This window comes from Micromys minutus, assembly GCF_963924665.1.
Source record: "Micromys minutus genome assembly, chromosome: 10".
NCBI classification, from domain to species: domain Eukaryota; kingdom Metazoa; phylum Chordata; class Mammalia; order Rodentia; family Muridae; genus Micromys; species Micromys minutus.
The window spans coordinates 51,333,329-51,353,425 of NC_137979.1; the positions used below are offsets into that span (position 1 = coordinate 51,333,329).

The 20,097-nt window shown below is 45.1% G+C and overlaps 1 protein-coding gene across 1 annotated transcript; it reads left to right on the forward strand.

The window, feature by feature from the left end:
• Positions 1–433: 433 nt before the first annotated feature.
• Positions 434–15,490, forward strand: METTL2A (methyltransferase 2A, tRNA N3-cytidine; the record flags this gene model as incomplete). Its single annotated transcript, XM_080922620.1, has 9 exons — positions 434–543; positions 731–822; positions 2,628–2,968; positions 4,287–4,336; positions 6,127–6,187; positions 6,663–6,802; positions 8,106–8,212; positions 11,996–12,061; positions 14,057–15,490. 9 exons carry the CDS (start codon positions 434–436, stop codon positions 14,236–14,238), a joined length of 1,149 nt encoding a protein of 382 aa, XP_080778746.1. The 3' UTR covers positions 14,239–15,490.
• Positions 15,491–20,097: the final 4,607 nt, after the last annotated feature.

The window sequence follows — 20,097 nt, forward strand, 5'->3', positions numbered from 1 at the left end:
GTTAAGCCTGCCTTTTCAAGGAGGTGTGGTTGGTCACGTCATTTAACACGGACGCTTCATGATCTCAAAACACACGCGTTGCCTCCCCGCCAACTGTGGTCTGGTACCCACGTCTCTTCAGTCTGCTAGTCAAAGCATTTCCTGGAGGGAAACTGGGGAGCCTGCTGGGATTTCAGCACCGAGGGGACGGTCTCCTAGTTTCTCCCGGGGCTGCAAGTTCATCAGCAGCTCCTCAGAGTATGACTCTTGATCTCCAGTTTCGTAGAACTCGCCCCGCCCCGCCCCGCCCCGCCCCGCCCCGCCCCGCCCCGCCCCGCCCCGCCCCGCCCCGCCCCGCCTCCCGTTTTCCCGCCCAGATGCAGCTACTTTCGAAAGGGGGCGTGGCCCACAGGAAGTCCTCGCAATATGGAAAGGCGCTTCTGTTTCCGGTGTCATGGCTGCCTCCTTGCCTGTAGGCGTGACAGAGACTGAGGATGGGAAGAGGCCGCAGTTCGGGAACCGGTTCTTGAGCGACCCGGCGCGCGTCTTCCACCACAATGCCTGGTAACTGCCTTGCGCCTCGCCCGGTTCTCGCCACCCCGGAGCACTTCAAGAAAAGCCCTGCCCGCCTGCCCTCCCGCGGCGGTAGCTGAAGCGTTCGCCTCCGGAGGACGAACGTTCCCGGCTCCGGGACTCACCCTGCCCGCGGTGGGGACGTGTGGGCCTTAAGCTGCCCATTTGCTTTTCACAGGGACAACGTGAAGTGGTCAGAGGAGCAGGCCGCGGCGGCGGAGAGGAAAGTGCAGGAGAACAGTTCCCAGCTGGTGTGCGCGGAGAAGCAAGGTGCGTTCGGTTTTATCCACAGCCGCTAGTGCGGGGCGCGCCTCCTCAAGAAGGCAAAAGAAGTGCGGGCAACAGGATCGTTTGTTACTGGTCTGATGAAGAACTCCGCCATAGAACGGGTCGGGAAGGGGACGAGCTAGGAGGCAAATCTTGAACAAAATCTTGAAGGAATTTGGCGTTGAATTTTTGTAGTCTCTAGTTCCGCGTATTTGGATCGTATTGACAGTGTCATGTGAATGTGGCTGGCCTGTGGCAACCGTAAAGTCGTTCAGCTTCTCCGGTGTACGTTCTGCTGGCGAGTTTCCATTAGAGCTAGATTGATGTGGTCAGATCCTAACTACTGTTGAAGGACAAGATGATTGGATCATACATCTTTTCTTGAGGTGATGGGTTTGGAGATTTGGGGCTTCTACCAAAGAAAGATGTGTGTGCGGCAGAATGGAGATGAGTTTGCTCAAAAGAATAAAAAAAGAAAAAGAGGTCCTTCCTAAAGACAAGAATAATTTCTTTATAAAGTACTCTAAAGACTAAAACTAGAACTGGTTGGCCCTGTTTCTAAAAAGTAAAACTAGAACTTTAAGATAATAGTCACCAGGGGCTGGAGAGGTGGCTCATCGGTTAAGACAATATGCATGACAAGTTTTTTTGCACAGTACGGAGGTCACAGTACTGGCCAGGCATGTACCTCCTGCGATGGAGAGGTGTAGTCTCTTGGGAGGCAGAAGCAAGAGGTTGAGTAGGGTCAAGATCATCCTTGCTATTTAGAGTTCCAATCCAGCCTAGGCTGCATGAGATCTTGTCTCAAAAATAAATATACTTATGTATGTATTCCAGTTACCAAACAGGCATCCTGCCTGCATTGTTAGATGAGACTAGAAAAAGCAGCGTAGAGTTGAAAGGGATTTTGAAAATCATGTAGCTCAGTATCCTCTCTTTACCATTAAAGAACCAGTTAGCCAAGTGCTGGGCTGTATACCTGTGGACTCGGCTACATGGGAGGCTGAGACAGGAGGATCACTGAATTGGAGGCCATCCTGGGCAGCATAGGGTGATCTAGTCTCCAAAATTTAAACTTGGACCACAGGGCCTTAAGTGCTTTACCTAGAGGTAAGCAATCAGTGGTGGATCCCATTCCTCAGGTTCTTACTCTTTTCATCACTTCTAGTCTGAGGCTTTGTGTTGGCAGAAAGCATAAAAAGAGCCCCCATCAGTCTCCTGAGTGATCAAATTCTTGTTGCTTCTGAAAGGCAGTTTCCCATTGTCTAGTTTCTTCATTTTCTGGTTATTTATTTATTTTAGTATTCATTACTAATCTTGACTTTATGCCTGGCCCCCACATTCTAAAGAAGCAGGGACATCCTTCTGAAGAGATGCATGGGTGACAGTCACTGAACGTATACAAACATCCAAAGAGCCTGAGACCTTCAGCTTGTTAAAAAAACAAAACAAAACAAAAACTTTACAAGGGAAAATAGTTACCAAAGACCCTGCCAGTTTCTGACAAATAGAACCTTGAAACTAAGAATAATTAGATTTTTCCTTTGTACAGTGCTAGGTGTTTGCTTAACTTGATAATTTTCCTGTAGTTGAAGGCCATGCAAAGCTGTGTGAGGAAAATGATGGGTAGCTCACTCCCTGTCTGATGGCTCGAGCAGAAGCTGGGGTCCCTGGGGATGAAGTGAAGACTGACTATTCTGGAGCGTGCTTCTGGAATAAAATGACGTTTGGTGACGCAAGACAGATGACATTAGATATAAATAAAATATTCAAGGCTGACTTAAAATTTTTTTCTTAAATGTTTACAGTTGATTATGAAGTCAATGCCCATAAATACTGGGATGACTTCTACAAAATTCATGAAAATGGGTTTTTCAAGGACAGACACTGGCTTTTTACTGAGTTCCCTGAACTGGCACCTAGCCACAGTCACCTGATGAGTTTACCCTTGGAGAGCCCAAAGAGTGAAGTCTCTAAACACAGAAGCAGTGAGGATGGACCTGGCCTGACAACCGAGTGGCGCAAGTGTGCTTGTACCAGCCATGGGTGTGAGACTCAGGTGGAAGAGCCGGTGACTCAGAAGCTCAGTCATCTAGAAATTTGTGCTGATGACTTCCCTGGCTCCTCTGCTACCTACCGAATACTTGAGGTAACTTTATTTTCCTAATGCAGTTAAATGAAGATGTCACGTTTTACATGCAGATAGACTAGAAAGGCTGACCCAGAGTATCTTCTGTCTGATCAACTTGGCTAGGTTTTTTTGGGACAATACCTAGGCAGGTACTATCAGGGAAATTCATATATAAGGGTCTACCAACTTCACGGGAAGCTAATTCTAGAGCTAGTAAAACTTGGAATTAAGTCCAGTGCCATGAGGGGCAGCAGTACTGGAAATTGAACCTAGGGCCTCCAGCAGGTTAGATGAGCTCTTTACCACCTCTCTGATCCCTGTTACCGCCTGTGAGATGCTACAGAAGTTCATGTCCCTCCCAGAGTACACAGAGTACTTGGTCTAACTGTAAGGAACTTAGAGTTAATATACGCAGAATGGCTAAGAAGTATGTCTGCCAAGTAGCCCTCCATAAATGTTTAGTTTTTATTACGGCAGAAAGCACCATGTGAATGTTTCAACTGATCCTGTTGTAGGAGACAAAGAGGTCCTTGTTCTCTCAGGTAAACATGAGGGGAACCTGGAAGCTTAGCACTCAGAGTTGTTCCTTCAAGTGAAGGACACAGGACTTGTTACCTGTCCTGAAGGCTGGGAGCAGAAGTGGTTAATGGCATGATGACTAAGCCAGACCCCATACCCTTATCATGAGCTGCTTTTTCTTAGTCAATTTACATAACCTATCTTTATGAAAGGTGTCACATGTACTGTGCCAAGAGTTTCAATCTGTTTACATTTGATTTTTTTTTCCTCAAAGAGATTTATGGGTGCTTTATTGTACACATGGGATTGAAGTTTACCACTCAGATTCCAGCACCGGTCATGTTGTCATCTTGAACCTGCTTTCTTACCTCCTAGATTATGTATACTGGCCAAAAAGGTCAAAGAGACCCTGCAGTATATCTTTCTAATAATGGTGTAGTGACACTCATTAGGAAAGTAATGTAACTACAGGGCTTTTTGCTAGAACTCAGAAAGCAGTTTGTGCCCTTTTTTTTTTTTTTTTTTTGACTAACTTTCTTGAACCAGTGAAAACCAGTGTTTTTGTCTTTTCCTAAGTGTCTTTGACTATAGTCCATGAGAGATCAGGAAAAACTATTTAGTTCAGGTCATTATACCTTTCCTGGTACAATTCTTAAAAGCTGGGCATTTTAGTGCCCATGATCTCAGCATTCAGGAAGCTGAGGCTTGAAAACATGAGTTAGAAATCATGCTGGACCCTGTTATGTGAGGAGAGGGGTAGAGAATGGTGGGGAAAGGGTTAATAACTCTGGAGCTAATGGTTCCCTTTCTGTTGCAGGTTGGTTGTGGTGTGGGAAACACAGTCTTTCCAATTTTAAAAACTAACAAGTAAGTATGTTGTCAGGTCTACAGGACAGCAAAGGGGAGAAGGGGGAGGGTTTGCTCCTAGAAGGATGAGTTATTTGGGATTTAAATACTCATTTAAGAGTAGCTTTAGTTTAGTGTTAGAAATTATAGTTAGTATCAGCCACAGCGCTAATATGTAATGCCTCCTCTGAAGTCCCCAAAAGACCTTTGTGTTCTGTTTCTCTTGTAAGCTCTGTGAGGATGTTGTTAGATTGTTAATTCTTACACCACCACCTCATGCTCAACGTGAGACAGATGGCCTACATGGTGTTGTCTCCAGTTCTGAAAATCTGCTTTGGTACACTTGCACACACAACACTGGCAACAGGAGTGTGAGGTTTTCCCCACTGTGACCAGGTGATCAGCACCTGGAGTCCAAGTGTCCTTCAGTTTGGTTCCAGTACTGTCTCAGTGGGGTTAGCGTCAAACCCCACCGATTAAAGGTTTAGTCTTACAAGACTTTTTCCACTTTAGATTCTAGTTGCAAACACAGGCCCCCTAACACTTCCGGTGTGTTGTAAGCCAAGAGAATTTTCAGTCCCCTCCTGTTTTTTGTTTTACTGTTCATTATGCAAAGTATTATAAAGATACAGAGAACAGACATCCAGGTGAGACGATACACTCGGTGAGTCTAAAACTTCTGTGCTCACCCCATGGAGGTGAGAGAGGTCCTGCATCTTCCTGTGCTGGCACCCTTCTGCCATTCAGGAAGTCCCTAGAGTTTAGGAGCCTGGCCTAGAAATGCTGGATATGTGTTTCTCAGCACACCTGCTTTCAAGGCTTCCGGGAAGATGACATTCTAGTTTCAGATGCTCCAGGGAACCCAGTGTTTCTCAAAGGTTCCATCTAAATTGTTTGTCAGTTTAGCCCAATGTATTTAATAATTGTAGTGACACACTCATCTCATTTGAAACACTTACTTTGGCTGAATGAGATTGTACACACCTTTAATCCCAGCAGAGGCAAGCAGATCTGAGCCAGCCTGTTCTATCTAATGAGTCCCAGACCAGCAAGATGACCAGGGAGTAAAGGTGCTTGTTGGCAGTCCTGACCCTTTAGTTCCGTTCCCAGAACATGGTAGAAGGAGAGAACTGACCCCCTTAAGTTCTTGCCTGACCGCTATACAGACTCACAAGATATGTTGGTCTTGGATGTCATGTGGTTAATGTAGTGTTTTCTCTGCATTCATGAAGCTCTCGGTTTCTTGGTTCGGTTGGCATCTTAAAAAGCTGAGCATGGTGGTGTACACAAGCGGTTAGAGGTTGGAGGATCATAAGTTCAAAGTCATCCTTGACTTCATAACAAGTTCGAGGCAAACCTGGGATACTGGAGACTCTGCCGCATAAGCAGAAGGTCAAAGGCTTTTACCAGAAGACTTAAAGAATTTGACAAGTCTTGGAGTATGTCACATTCTCAGTAATTCACTTCTGACAAGAGTGTGTCTCAACCTCTCAAGAATTATGTGAGTTCTTGTGATTGTGCAGCACTAACCACTATGGCCGTGCCATTTAAGATTACTGGAACCCACCTACTGATGCAGTACTTACTTAGAAGTGTTCGGGTTTCCTCCTGATGGTTTGATAAACTTAATATTAGCCATTTCCACTTGACCTTAAAAAACAGATAAAGATGGCAGAATTTCAACCAGAATGCTGGCTATTGTGACTAATAGGCAGATGAGTGGTACTCTTTGTCATTTGACTGTGCTACTCACAAAAAGAACAGACATAACAGTTTGTCTCCTGACTGTTGCTTTTTTCTGCCTGTTTCAGTAACCCAGACCTGTTTGTTTACTGTTGTGATTTTTCTGCCACAGCTATTGAACTGCTCAAGGTAAGTACAGGGGCTCCTGTCATCTCTTCTAACTGAAGGAAGAGAAGTTCTTCTAAAACCCAAGTTCACTAACTGTTATTGTGGCCTGAAAGTTTTAAAAAGGAGTGCAGCAGCCTGCAGTACAGAGCCAGGCAAGAATGCTGAACCTTTAGAAGTGTGTGTGTGTGTGTGTGTGTGTGTAACAATAAGATGTTAAGATGCGCTCCTAACTGCTGAGACGTCTCTCAAGCCCCATCTGCAAACATTTTGGTTTATTTTTGAGATGCCGTTATGTACCTCATGGTGACCTTGAAATTTTTATAACCTTCCTGATCCTCCTGCCTTCACTTTGCAAGTTCGAGAATCTCACCCCTTCTGGTGACCAGAAGTAAATCCTTCTAGTGGGAGTAACGGTCCTGTCATCTGAAACAGGGTCAGCCTTTCTTTACCCTGTGTTCATGTCTTCTGACCCAATTGTTGCTTCACCTCTCCGCAGACAAATTCAGACTATGATCCTTCTCGCTGTTTTGCCTTTGTTCATGATCTCTGTGATGAAGAGCAGCATTACCCAGTGCCCGAGGACAGCCTTGATGTCATCGTTCTTATATTTGTTCTTTCAGCCATTGTTCCAGACAAGTAAGAGAAGGTTTAGTGTATATGCTTCAAGTGCTGTAAATACCTAATCTTGTGCCAGACTTTTGGATACTGTTATGTGAGCATTTACTTATAAATAGAAAAAGGCTATTTTGGCTTGTTTTGTTTTGGAACACAGTCAGCTTTTAGGCCGTCAGCAAGGTAACACATCACCGCCAGAGCAAAAACTCTCATCCCATGGTCAAGGTAAAAAGAGAAGGAGAAGGGAAAAGAATCTCACTGTCCCCTTCCATGGCCCCCACACATGCCTCCCAGTGACCTAAAGGCCCCACCCTTTGAGCTTCTGCCCCCTTCTAGTAGCACAGAGAAGAGGCCCAGCTTTTCACATTCAGGTCTCTGAGAAGCACAGGGACAGATGAGAAACTTTCCCTGTGGTGCTCATCTGCCTGCTGCCTACAGCACCACGTAACCTGGGGCTTTTGTGTGGATGGTTTTTTAGGATTGTTTTGGTTTTCATTTTGATCTGAGCTGGCCTCCTGCTTCAGCCTCCCTGTAACTGAGCTTTCTCACCCACACATAAAGTCCCCAAAATAACAACTGTAGACTTCTGTATATGAATGCATGCTGCTGAGGCCAATAGCTTTGGCTCTGTTCCCCGGCTAGCTCATGTCTTAATTACCCATTGTTTTATTCTAGATTTTGTTACATGGCTGGTTACTTGGTCTCAGTTTCTCATGACCATCTTTTTCTCTGTCAAGGGCTAAATCTCTCCCAAGCCTGTCTCTATCCTAGAAATTCAGTCCCAAATTCTATCCTTCCTTGGCTCATTGGTCAAAGGCTTTTTTATTAACAGGTGAAACTTCCATGCATTGCATAAAAGATTTTCCCTCTACACCTTCCAGGTGTGGAATTGCAGGCGTGTATCGTCACACCAGCAGCTTTAACATCACAGTTTAGATAGAGTTTGGGTGTAGTAGATGTATGAGTGCCCTTCCCTTTCCTCTCTGTTTACCCTGACCGTGGAATGAGAGGTTTTTCTCTGGCCATGACTCGCCCCTTTGCCAACTTCGCTCCAAAACACAAGCCAAAATAACACAAATCACAAGTGTGGCCATACATACATATAGGGCTCCTATAAAGCTACAGGAGCATGTGGCAAGGGTGGTTGATCATGGGCAACAGGAAGTAAGCCAGGTTTAGGACTAGGAATGTCCACCACCATGTGAGAACCAGGGTCTGGTTTTTATTGTCAGAGTTAGGAAGTCTGTTGTCCTGGGTTTATGCTGTAGGAACAGGGAACTCCATCCCTAAGAAGACTTACCCTTCATTCCCTGCGGCCCTGCAGGATGCAGAAAGCTATCAGCAAGCTAAGCAGACTCCTGAAGCCTGGAGGGGTGATGCTGCTTCGAGACTATGGCCGCTATGACATGGCTCAACTTCGGTTTAAAAAAGGTATGTGAGGGTCTGGAGAGATGACTCAGTGGTTAAGGATATGGGCTGTCCTCAGAGAGAACCTGAATTCAGTTTCCAGCATCCACATGGTGGGTCTCAACTGTCTGTAACTCCAATTCCAGGGGATCTAATGCCCTCTTCTGGCACTGGGCATGCATGAGGCACAGATACATATATGTAAGCAAATACCAAAAAAGATTATTAAACATATAAAAATATGGCCATGCCTGGTAGCATATGACTTTCATATCAGTGCTCAGGAGGCAGAGGCTGATCTCTGTGAGTTCCCAAGTCAAGCCTGGTGGTTTACATAGTAAATTCCAGGTCAGCCAGGACTATACAGTACCATATAGTGTAGAAAATGTGTGTATGTATACAGATAATTTGGGGCTAAGGTGCAGTAGCAACTTGGTTGAGTACTATATTGGTTAAGGTTACAGTTGCTGTGATAAAACGACATGATCAAAAGCAACGTAGGGAAGAAAGGGTTTACTTGGCTTACAATTCCACATCATAGGCCATCCGTGGAAAAAGTGAAGACCGGAACTGAAGCAGGGCAGAAACCTGGAGGCAGGAGCTGATGCATAACCATCAAGAAGTACAGCTTACGGGCTTGCTCAACCTAACCTTATAGATCCCCGACCACCAGCCCAGGTGGCACCACCCACAGTGAGCTGCCACCCTCCACCCCCACCAGTCCTTTACTAATTAAGAACCTGCCCTAAAGGCTTGCCTAGAACCTGAACCTCTTTTGGGTTTTTTTGAGATAGGTTTTTTTCTATGTAGCTTTGGCTATCCTGGAACTCACTCTGTAGACCAGACTGACCTCGAACTCACAGAGATCCTTCTGTCTTTGCCTCCCTATTGCTAGGATTAAAGGTATGCATTACCTCATGGAGCTTGCCTAGACCCTGATCTTCTGGAAACATTTTCTTAATTGAGGCTCCCTCCTCTCTAGAGAGCTTATATCAAACTGACATAAAACTAACCAGCGCAAGTGCCTGCTTGGATACATAAAGTCCTGGTTTTGATTCCCCAGACAACTAGGTGTGTATACACCTGTAATTCAGTGCTTCGAAGGTAGAGGCAGGAGAGTCAGTGGTTCAAGGTCATCTTCAAATACATAGCAAACCACTCAGGGCTACCTGGGACCCTGTGTCTCAAATAAATAATTTTATTTTCCAACAGTATTTTGCCACTTTAGTTTTTAAAAAAATCAGTTTGGCAACCAAACTAGACATACATTTAATACTGGCAATAGAACGGTTAGGGATTGTTTTGTTTATTCGTTCATTTGTTTGCTATTATGTCTTAAGAAACAAAAGAACTAGACAGATGGCTCAGCAGTTAAGGCTTGTTCTTACAGAGGACCTAGATTTGGTTCCTAGCACCCATGTGGCCGTTCTAGGGGGTCACATTCTCTCCTGACACCTACAGGTTCCTGCATGCATGTGGTACCCATGCATACAGTCAGGCACACACTTAGGCACATAAAATAAATATTTTCTTATAAAACATGGAAAGGGGCTGGAGAATTGGCTTAATGGTTAAGAGCACTGGCTATTCTTCCATAGGACCCAGGTTTGAATTCCAGCACCTAGAGAAGCAATTTTTATGAGTTCTAGGCCTTATCAGAAGTTTAAGAAAAGTAAAATGAAGAGGTTGTGGGGCTAGTGAGATGGCTTAGTGGTTCAGAACACTGGCTGCTCACTCAGGTTCTGAGTTCCATTCCCAGCAACCACATGGTGGTTCATGGCCATCTGTAAAAGGGATCTGATGTCCTCTTCTGGCATCCAGATGTACCTGCAGACAGAACACTCATGCATAAATGAATATTAAAAAGTTGAAAATTTTTAATAAAATGAAGAGGTTAGGTACATAGCTCAGTGTCAGAACATATTAAAGTCTCTGGTTGTTCTTTGGGCTGCAAGAATGTTTTAAGATCTGAGGTCGGGGGTTTAGCTCACAGTGGCCCACTTCCTGGCATGTGCAGTGCTCCGAGCACTAAAAGGTCGGGTGGCAGGGTGAGGAGACATGTTCAGTGTTGGCAGCAGACGAAGTCTTATATTTGTGTTTATCACGGGACTGTGAGGAACTCGATAAGGAGAAGATCCAGGACCTACCCAAAAGTGAACAGTCCAATTTAAATGACCAACAAACAGATGGAAACAGAAGTAAAGCGATAACTCTTCTCAACCCCATTGCTGCCAGTTCAAGCAAAGAGCTAGATGCCTCCATTTACAACAAAAACATGTCCTTTTTTAAGCACTCTAATATTTTTTTCAGTTTCTCGGTCTTGGAAGAAACTCTACCAGCATAAAGTAGGTATAAACAAAAAACCTTGGAAGCTAGGGGTGCTTAATCTAAGGCAGCCCACAGTTTGTTTTGGAGAGGTTTCTGTTCTGCATTACTAGGTGAGAAAATCCATGTGCATATGATCTTTTTAAGCCTGATCGCTTAAATAAAAGCTCACTGAAGAAATACATGTTATGTGTGAACTGTTGGGACATGTGGGGATTGCATGTAGGTGTAACACCAGAGGAATGAACAGAAAGGATGGCTGGCCACAGAAAAACAGTCTGAGTTCTCACGGGTGTGTGTTGTGGACCAGAGAAGCCAGCATGGGGCAGGTCAGGTAAGAGTCAGTTTCACTGATTCTTGTCTTTTAAAGAATTTGTAGGCTGGGTGGGTAGTTGTGGTGGTGCAGCCTGAAACTCAGCTCGGACTCATGAGTAGTATTGGACACTGACATTTTGTTTTTTCCGTGGTGTTGCTCTGCTGACGTGCTGCTGTTCCTTTGTAGGAAGGTGCTAGTTCCTTTGAAGTATCGCATGTCACCCAAATGCACATCTGATTGTTTTGAATGTCTGTTGTTAAGGGGAAGTTGCTTACTGTTGGGAGTACGAGGAGGGTTGAGATAAGGTCGCACTCTGTGTCATAGATGGCCTGAAACTCAATGCCAGTCCTCCTAGCCTAGGCCTCCTAATACTGGGCTTATAAGTGTGAGTCACCATGCATAGCCTGTTGCACATCTGTTAACTTAAGAAATTCAAAGTACTTTAAGGACCTGAGAGGTCTCAGCAGTTAAGAGCATTTACTGCTCTTAAATAGGACCTGGGTTCAGTTCCAAGCACCCACACTGGACAGCTCACAACTTCTCATAGCTAATCCAAAGAATCTGACACCCCAGGACTCCATGATCACTGTGGTGCATAAAAACTCACGCAGGCACAAGCTTATATATGGAAGCTTAAAAAGTAATACGCCCTTTTTGTTGTTGTTTTTGTTTGGTGTCTTAGGGTTTTACTGCTGTGAACAGACACCATGACCAAGGCAAGTCTTAGAAGGACAACAGTTAATCGGGCCTGGCTTACAGGTTCAGAGGGTCAGTCCATTATCATTGAGTGGGAACATGGCAGCATCCAGGCAGGCATGGTGCAGGAGGAGTGGAGAGTTCTACATCTTCATCTGAAGGCTGCTAGCACAATACTAACATCCAGGCAGCTAGAATGAGGGTCTTAAAGCCCACATCACAGTGACACATCCACTCCAACAAGGCCACACCTTCAAATAGTGCCGCTCCCTGGGCCAAGCTTATACAAACCATCACATTTAGTTTTTCAACATGCAGTTTTTTGGAACTCTTTAAAGACCAGGCTAGCCTCGAATTCACAGAGATCCACTAGCCTCCCAAGTGCTGGGATTATAGGTGTGTACCACCACTGCCTGTCATCCTTTTTGTTTTTCAAGTGTATTAATGTATCTGTTTTGTTGTCCCTGCAGGTCAGTGTCTGTCTGGGAATTTCTATGTGAGAGGTGATGGCACCAGAGTTTACTTCTTCACACAAGGTATGAAAATAATGATCTTTATTAGTGCTAAAGGCAGTTCTACCAGGCCAAGTAGACAGTCGCCTGCCCTTTGTCAAGTCACCTGGCCCTCCTGCCTTGCTCCTATCATATACTGTTCTTGAGCCACCCTAAGTGCCACTTTCCCAGTCAGCTCTGGCTCATGCTTGTTGTTGTAAATGGTATTTAATAACTCTTAAGTATTTAATAATAATTAAGTTCTTAATGTGAACCCCCACCCTCCATTGTAATGGAGACATAGTCCTATCAATTCATTTAATCAGCTTAGACAATTCACAATTACTGGGCAATTACCCAAAAAAATCTATTTTTCTATATGATAGGCTGGGTAATTCCCAGCTGCCCTTCCCAGGTTACTTGTTTTAAGCGTGGGTTGCCATTACTCCATCAGCCTGTCCTCAGGATGTGCTTCTGTCTATGTGCTCGTGGTCCATTTCCTCTCATGGAGGCCTCTTCCCTCTTCCTCTCCATCTCCCCCCCCCCTTTATTCTTGTCCTTATCCATGTCTCTGTCTCTCTACTCCCCCCACCAATAACCCCCACCCAGTCCACTAGCTGAAGGCCTGCCTACCTCTGTTCTCCCAGTAATTTGCTGTAGCCACTTTTATTTAACCAATAGCTTTAAATTGGAGAGCAGGGTTTATACAATGCCATTTAGTGTAGTGTGAATGTGCTCATGGGTCTTATAACCAGATCTTGGGGTTCAGAGTTTAGCATTTATATACACAGCGGTCCACCAGCCCCTGACACGTGCTGCCTCTCACTTCTTTCACTTTGTCCAGAGTGGGAATTTGCCCTCTGCAGCTTCCTGCACTTCAGAGACAGCTATGTCCAGGTGAGGCACAACCTGGACCTGGACCGTCTGTGCTGTTGGCCCTGACACAGGCTCCGTAGGAGTGTTTAGGGGCCATTAATTAAGTCATATACTTTGAGACTTTGGCTACATGGCATTGAACGTTATCCTGTAAGACATTGTGTTGGCAAAAGCATCTGTCAGTTTGCCCACATAGTTTTTGGTTTGGGAGTTGTTGCTTTGTTTGAAGCTAAGTCTCCATGTAGCCCAAACTAACCATGAGTTTGCAACCCTCCTGCTTCCCCTTGCCAACTACTAGTATTATATACAGGTTTCCTTCACCCCTTTGTTTTATGCTTTTTTTTGTTTTGTTTTGTTTTGGCATACAAATTTCTATCGTTGGGTTTTGGGGGGGGTTATTTTGTTTGTTTTTTGTTTTTGTTTTGGCAGGGTTTCTTTCTGTGTAGCCCTGGCTGTCCTAGAACCCAATTCTGTAGACCAGGGCAGCCTTGAAGTCTGATGCCTGCCTCTGTCTTTTGAGTGCTGAGATTAAAGGGGTGCACAGCCACCACCTGGCTGTGTAACGTTTTTTTTTGTTTTTAAGATTTATTGTCTGTTTCATGTGTTTGCATGTTTGCCTGCATATATGTATGTGTACCATGTGCATGCCTGGTGCCCTCAGAGACCAGAGGACGTTAGAGGCCGTGGAACTAGAGTTCTGAGCCACCTTCTTGGTGCTAAGAATTGAACCTGGGTCCTCTGGAAGGGCAACCAGTGCTCCAAACTGCTGAGCCATCTCTCCATCCTCACATGCAACTCTATAGACTATAGGGCTTTTAAACTGAACAAGGGGTATGAAAGCATGTGCTTGTAACCCCAACACTGGGAACACAGAGAAAAGAGGACCCCTGGGCTAAATGACAAGCCATTCTAACCTACTCAGAGACCTAAAGAGAGGTGGCATCACCTTCTTAAAACTCCTTGTTGTGGGCCTTCCTCAGGGACATCGGTGCCCTAACCTGGACCTGTCATTGCCAGACTGTCACTACAGCAGCAACCAGCGCTAATAAGGCCTCTTAAAAAGCACACTGTGATGTCTCAAGGCTCCGCTTAACGTGGAAAGTTATTAGCAAACTGTCATTTCTCCAGAGGAACATCCGTGAACATCTGTTCTTTTCAAACCAGGTGAGCTGGATGCACTCTTCACTGCCGCGGGTCTGGAAAAGGTGCAGAACCTGGTGGATCGACGCTTGCAGGTGAATCGAGGGAAACAGCTGACCATGTACCGTGTCTGGATTCAGTGCAAATACAGGAAGCCTCTAGTGCACAGCGCCAGCCAACATGTGCCTACTCCCCGCACAACATAAATTCTTCATATCTGGGACTTTAGTAAGACATCTGTAAATGGTGGCTTGATGATGATGGACAGTTTAGAAACTTTGAGCCTAGGAACAATTACTTTCTATTAACAAGTATGGTTTTTTAGCCAGGTGCAATGGCACACGCCTTAATCCCAGTGCTCAGGAGGTGAAGGCAAACAGATCTCTGAGCTCTAAGACAGCCAGTGCTACACAGAGAAACCCTGTCACCAAAAACAAACAAAAGAGAGTATGGGTTTTACTTGTGAAACCCATTAGTGTGTATTTTCTCGAGTTTGTTTTATTGTTGATATTATTGTCTAGTGGGGGCAATGCTATGATGAGGAGGTCAAAGGACACCGTGCAGGAGTCTGGTGTCTCCTACATGTTGGTCCTGGAATTCAGACTCAGGCTTGGCAGCAAATACCTTGAGTGTTTTGACAGCCCTCAAATTTTTAATGACTAGAGTTTTATATATAGGAAAATTAATTCTGTGACCAAAAATGACCTTGAGGTTAGATCCTCCTGCTGTCATATTGCTAGGTGGTCCGCACCTTTAAGCCTGGCAGCCAGAGGCAGGTGGATCTCTGAGTTCAGGGCCAGCCTGGTCTACAGAGTTCCTGAACAGCCAGGGCTATACAGAGAAACCCTATCTTGAAGGGGGAAAAAGAAAAGGGGGGGGGGAGTATGCTAACACATTTGTTTTGGAAGTTAATTTAAAACCAAGCCTGACCATGTATGATGGTTCACAGCAGAAATCCCTGTCAGTAGAAAGCTGAGGCGTGGGGATCCCTATAAGATCAAGGGCGGCCTGGAATACAATGTAAAACCCTCTCAAGGACTGTGAGGATGGCTCAGTGGTAGAACATAAGCCCTGGAGCCAGATAGGTGGTTTTAGATTAATCTAATCCTAGCATGTGGGAGTCTGAGATAGGAGAACTGCCTTAAATTCAAGACCAGTCCAGGCTACAATGTGAAAGCCTACCTCGACTCCTCCCCCATGTGACAGTACTGTATATTAATACAGATGTCATGTGACTATACAATGCATTACAGGTTTTAGGGAATCCCAGTGTCTGGAGGAAAAGTTGCAGTTAATACATAAGGACCTGCTGCTGAGTCAGGGGAAGAAGCAACATGAGAAGTACCTGTTTCAGGATGTTGTACTTAGAATTTAGAAATTCTCTGTGTGGTAGTGTGCATCAGTAATCCCAGCACTCAGAGGGTTGATGCAATAAAATCTTGTTCAGTGCTGTCCTGACTATGTGGCAAGACCCTGTCTCAAAAATTATCTCAACCTTGGTAAGTAATTACTTCTAGGTCTCTGAAGTCTTGGTTCCCTTGAACTTAAACACTTCACCTTCCAGACTGTGCCTAAAGAATCTTTAAAAATCACTCACTTTTAGCAAAATTGTCTCTTTTCCTTTATGCCTTAAATGCCTGCTTCAGTAGCAATTAAGAGGATAACGTGCTTTTCCCATCACTTCCTTGAATGTGGTCTCCGTGCCATCTGTGCAGCTACACAGGTCAGTCTTCCCTTTAGATCGTGCATGCTGCCACAGGGATGTTCCCGTAATGGCAGGCATCTCAGTAACCTGCGTGTTTGAAAAATGGGAATGCTTTCTATAAGGAAAAGTAAAAAGGTTTAAAGGCAGGCTGAATACGGTGGTGCATGCCTGTAATTCCAGCATTTGGGGAGTTGAGGCAGGAGGATTGAATCAAGTTAAAAAAACAAAAACAAAAAAAAAACCAGACAGTAGCTCAGAAAGTACAAGCTCTTGCAGAAGAGCGTAGTTTGAGAACACTGCAGTGGGTAGACATGGTGGCACAGGCTCAACCCCAACAACCCTTTTCTAAAAGGTTCACCTGCTGGACTAGTGAGTGAGTTCAAGGTCATCTGATGGCATAAGTCTGTGCTAGAGTGCTGGGCATTTGCAAAACCAGAGGCTCAGTCCCTAGTACTACCCTAAAGTCTTCTGTAGTATATGAGAGCATATAACAGGAGCTAACTTAAAGCCCTGTGTGCTTTAATGCATAATTTGTTTAACTGGAAACATACCTCTTTACCACAAATGTCACAAATTTCCCTCACAGCTGGGAACACATGGTGACATTCCTACCATCTCTAGACCATTCAGGCCTTTCTGGCTGTACAGCTGAACACTCACTGTGCTTAGGTCACCTAGAATCCGGAACAGTTTTTCATGCTTGCTTTCTTAACCTTGACATTGCAAGATTACAGGGCTGACTTTATTCCTGTTTTCATGAGAGCCGGTTCAGCTTAATCCTGTCCAATCCTGGGCAGGCGTGGATGTGATGCTGTGGTCCGTTGCTTTGTACTGGGTCATGGGTACCTTTTAATATCTCTATTATTGGGACTAGAAAGAAGGCTCAGCAGGTTTAGGCACTTGCTGCCGAGTATGACAACCTGAGTTCACGTCCCCAAGACCCACATGGTGGAAGGAGAGTACCATCAGATGCTATAGCATGTATGTGCCCTCAGACACACATACACAGACCAAAATAAAATGATTGTTTATATCCTTTTGGTGGTGTCACTTAATTGAAATGGTGTTTGATAGGACACGAGGGCACTCTGGTTGTGCCATCTGTCACCCTGTTGACCACCAACGGGTTTACTCTGGTCAGCTAAGCATGTGTCCCCTTTCTCTTGGACCATCAAAGGGAAAAGCCTTCCTTGTATAGAAGACTGGTTTTCTGTCCCTGCTAAAACCTCCACACAAGCTCCAGTTATCAAGTGTTGAGTTAGAGAGTTCCTTGACACCTTTGCCCCCATAATTCATTTCCCCTGGTCTGTGTCAAAAAAAATTTTAGCTGAATCGTTCTAATAGCTGCCAGATGTGTATGTAGTTTATACATTTGAGCCTTCCATCTTTATTAGTTTCTCTTTAAACCTGTAGCTTGCCATTTCAGCTAGACTCTGGCTGGCAAGCCCTGAGGGGCCTCTTGTCAGCACTAGAATTGCTACAGGCTGTGCCTGCCACTGAACCTGCTTTCATGTGCCTGCTGAGACTCAAGCTTCAGGCTTCACTGCTGGTGTGTTGTCTTCCCAGTACCACAAACAGGTTTCTAATCTTCCTGTTCTTTTTCACTCCTGTGTAAGAACAGCTTTTGTGTGTGTGTGTGTGTGTGTGTGTGTGTGTGTGTGTGTGTGGTTTTTTTTTTTTTTTTTTTTTTTTTTTTTTTTTTTGCTTAGTTGGTTTGGTTTTGTCTTTGAGGCAAGGTCTCATGTATCCCAAGGTGTTATCAAATTCACTAGCTGAGGATAACCTTGAACATCCAATCCTCCTGCCTCTACTCCTTGAGTGATAGAACTTCTACCAACCACACTTTGTCTGTTCTATTTTCTGGGGTGGCGTGGTTAAGATTTATTTTAGTTACGTGTGTATTTATGTGTGTGTCCTGGTGTAGGTATATACACAAGTACCCATGGAAACCATAGACCCTCGACTCCTTTTGAAGCTAGAGTTAAGGTGGTTTGTTCAGCCACCCAGTACAAGCACTGAGAGGACTCAGATCCTCTGCAAGAACGCTACTTCCTCTTAATCACTGAGGCATCTTTCCAGTCATGGGCTTGGCTTTTTTTTATTATTATTATTCAGTTATGATCCATTGCTATTATTGGGGGGTTGCCTTGTTTTGGGGGGATTTTTGTTTGTTTGTTTTGGAGAAGAGGGTTGAGACAAGGACTCAATATATAATCCAGGTCAGCCTTAAACTCAGAATATTTCTGCCGCAGCCTACTGAGTGCTGAAACCAGGTGTGCACCACCATACCCAGCTACAACTAGGTTGTGGGGCCCTGTCTCTTAGTATGAAGAGGGCTAACGATACAGAGTTCAGGTCACGGTGTCACACGTCTTTAATCCCAGCAGAGTGGATCTCTTGAGTTATAGCCATCCTGGTCTACAGAGAATTTTAGGACACAGAGAAACTCTGTCTCAAAAGGAACATATAGCTCAATTAGTAAAGAATTTGCCTAACGGTGAGAACCCAGGCTCAATCCCTATCATGAAGAAATTAAAATGTTGAGGTTTCGGGAAGCCAGTTTGAAGCTTGGCGTGCCTGTATAAACCTGTAACTCCAGCACTCCAGATGTTGAGGAAGATAGCCCGTAGCCATCCTATAGTCTACTGAGAACTAACTCTCAAAAGTTGTCCTCTGACCACAGTCATGTCTTCTTGCACAGGTGTGTGAGCATGCATGTATCCACTCACTGTTTGTTCCAGGCAGGGTTTCTTGGTTGTCCTGGATATCCTGGAACTAACTTTATGACTTGAGTAGCCTTGAACTCACAGAGATCTGCCCTGTGCTCCCTGGTGATGGGTGGGTGGGTGGGTGGATAGATGGATGGATGGATGGATGGATGGATGGACGGACGGACAGACGGAGATATGGACACACACAGTGAGGTGGTAGACTTAGTAAAGACAGCCTCTGAGCTCCACATATGCATATCACACACACAGGAAGAGAGAGGCTGACCCTCATGATGAACATCTGTTGGTTCCACCCCTGTGCACTGCCAGTCTCAGTCACAATGCACTAAGCCATTGCTGGTCATTCCCTTGCTGTCCTTGCCTATCATGGCCCCCATATCTACCTGCTCTCTACTTCCTTGCTAACATCCCCTTTGCTTGGCTCCATCGCCTGTGTTTAAAATTATGGAGAGAAGAGAACCTTCCTCCATGACTATTTTCTTAAAACCAGAAAAGACTGGCTCCCTGGAAAAGTCTGAACATCTGACATAAATGAGCAGCTATGTCAGCCACCAAAGACCATCCTTTGACCTCTTAAGCATTCAGAGCAGCAGAAACCATTTCTACTCCCTTCCTGGCACCTGACTAGGGCTTTGGACTTCCTTTCCTGTCCTGATCCCTTTTATTCTGTCCATCTACAAAGCCCTCTGATCTTTCATTTGCAAGGCCATGTAGAGACCTGGGAAGGTCTTTGCACAGTGGTGAGCAGAGGAGGTTGGCATGCTCAGGCTAGACCACAGGGTAATCTCAGTGCCTAGCTAAGTTTCACTCCGAGTGCCATTGCTTGTACTTTATATTTTCCATTAAACCTCAGGGCTTTACACATGCTATGCAAAATCAAGCAGCTCTACAATTAAACCAGACCCCCAGCCCTGGCTGAGTTACCTGACAATGGTTGGGTTGGGAAGGTGGCTGCAGGTGTGAAGCTGCCCAGAAAGAATCACTTAGGTGTATCTAACGAAATACTTCAGGGAAAAACTTATCTTCCTATGTCAAGTGCCAGCCATTCAGCTGGAGAGATAAAGTCTATGTTCTTTGAAACCTGAAGGACAGTTTGATGTGAGGCAAGTACAGTGAGATGTTGGAGTGCAGCCAGCGCTCCTGAAAGGCATGCCGGGTCAGGGTGTAACTCAGGTCCTCCCAGAGTGTGGATTCTGTGGTGCAAAGGTGGTTGTGGTTCATCCTGAGCCTCACCTCCCGGTCCTTCTATGGGGTGGGCGAGAGTCTCCTGTCTTCATGTTCTCTTGGACTCTTAATTGGAAAAGCAGGGCCCTGGAAATTTAACAAGAAGAAAACTTAGTTCACTGAAACATTTAATGTTCCTATAATCGAGTCCTGGAGGCCTGAGTGGCAGTGGGGGATTCTTGGGTGTGAAAGCACAGGGCAGTTTCTTTCACTTTACAGAGGCCTGTGTTTTGGTTTGTGGCTGCAACGGGGCGTTCCAGGTCTCCGCTTCGTTTGATCTGCAGGCTGATGTGACAGCCGTGGTGATGAGCTTCCCATGTGAAATGGTGACGTGGCATTTTGCCACCTCTACAGTGAGCAGTCAAGGTTCACAACTCAGGTCTGTTGGCTGTAATCAGCGAGGC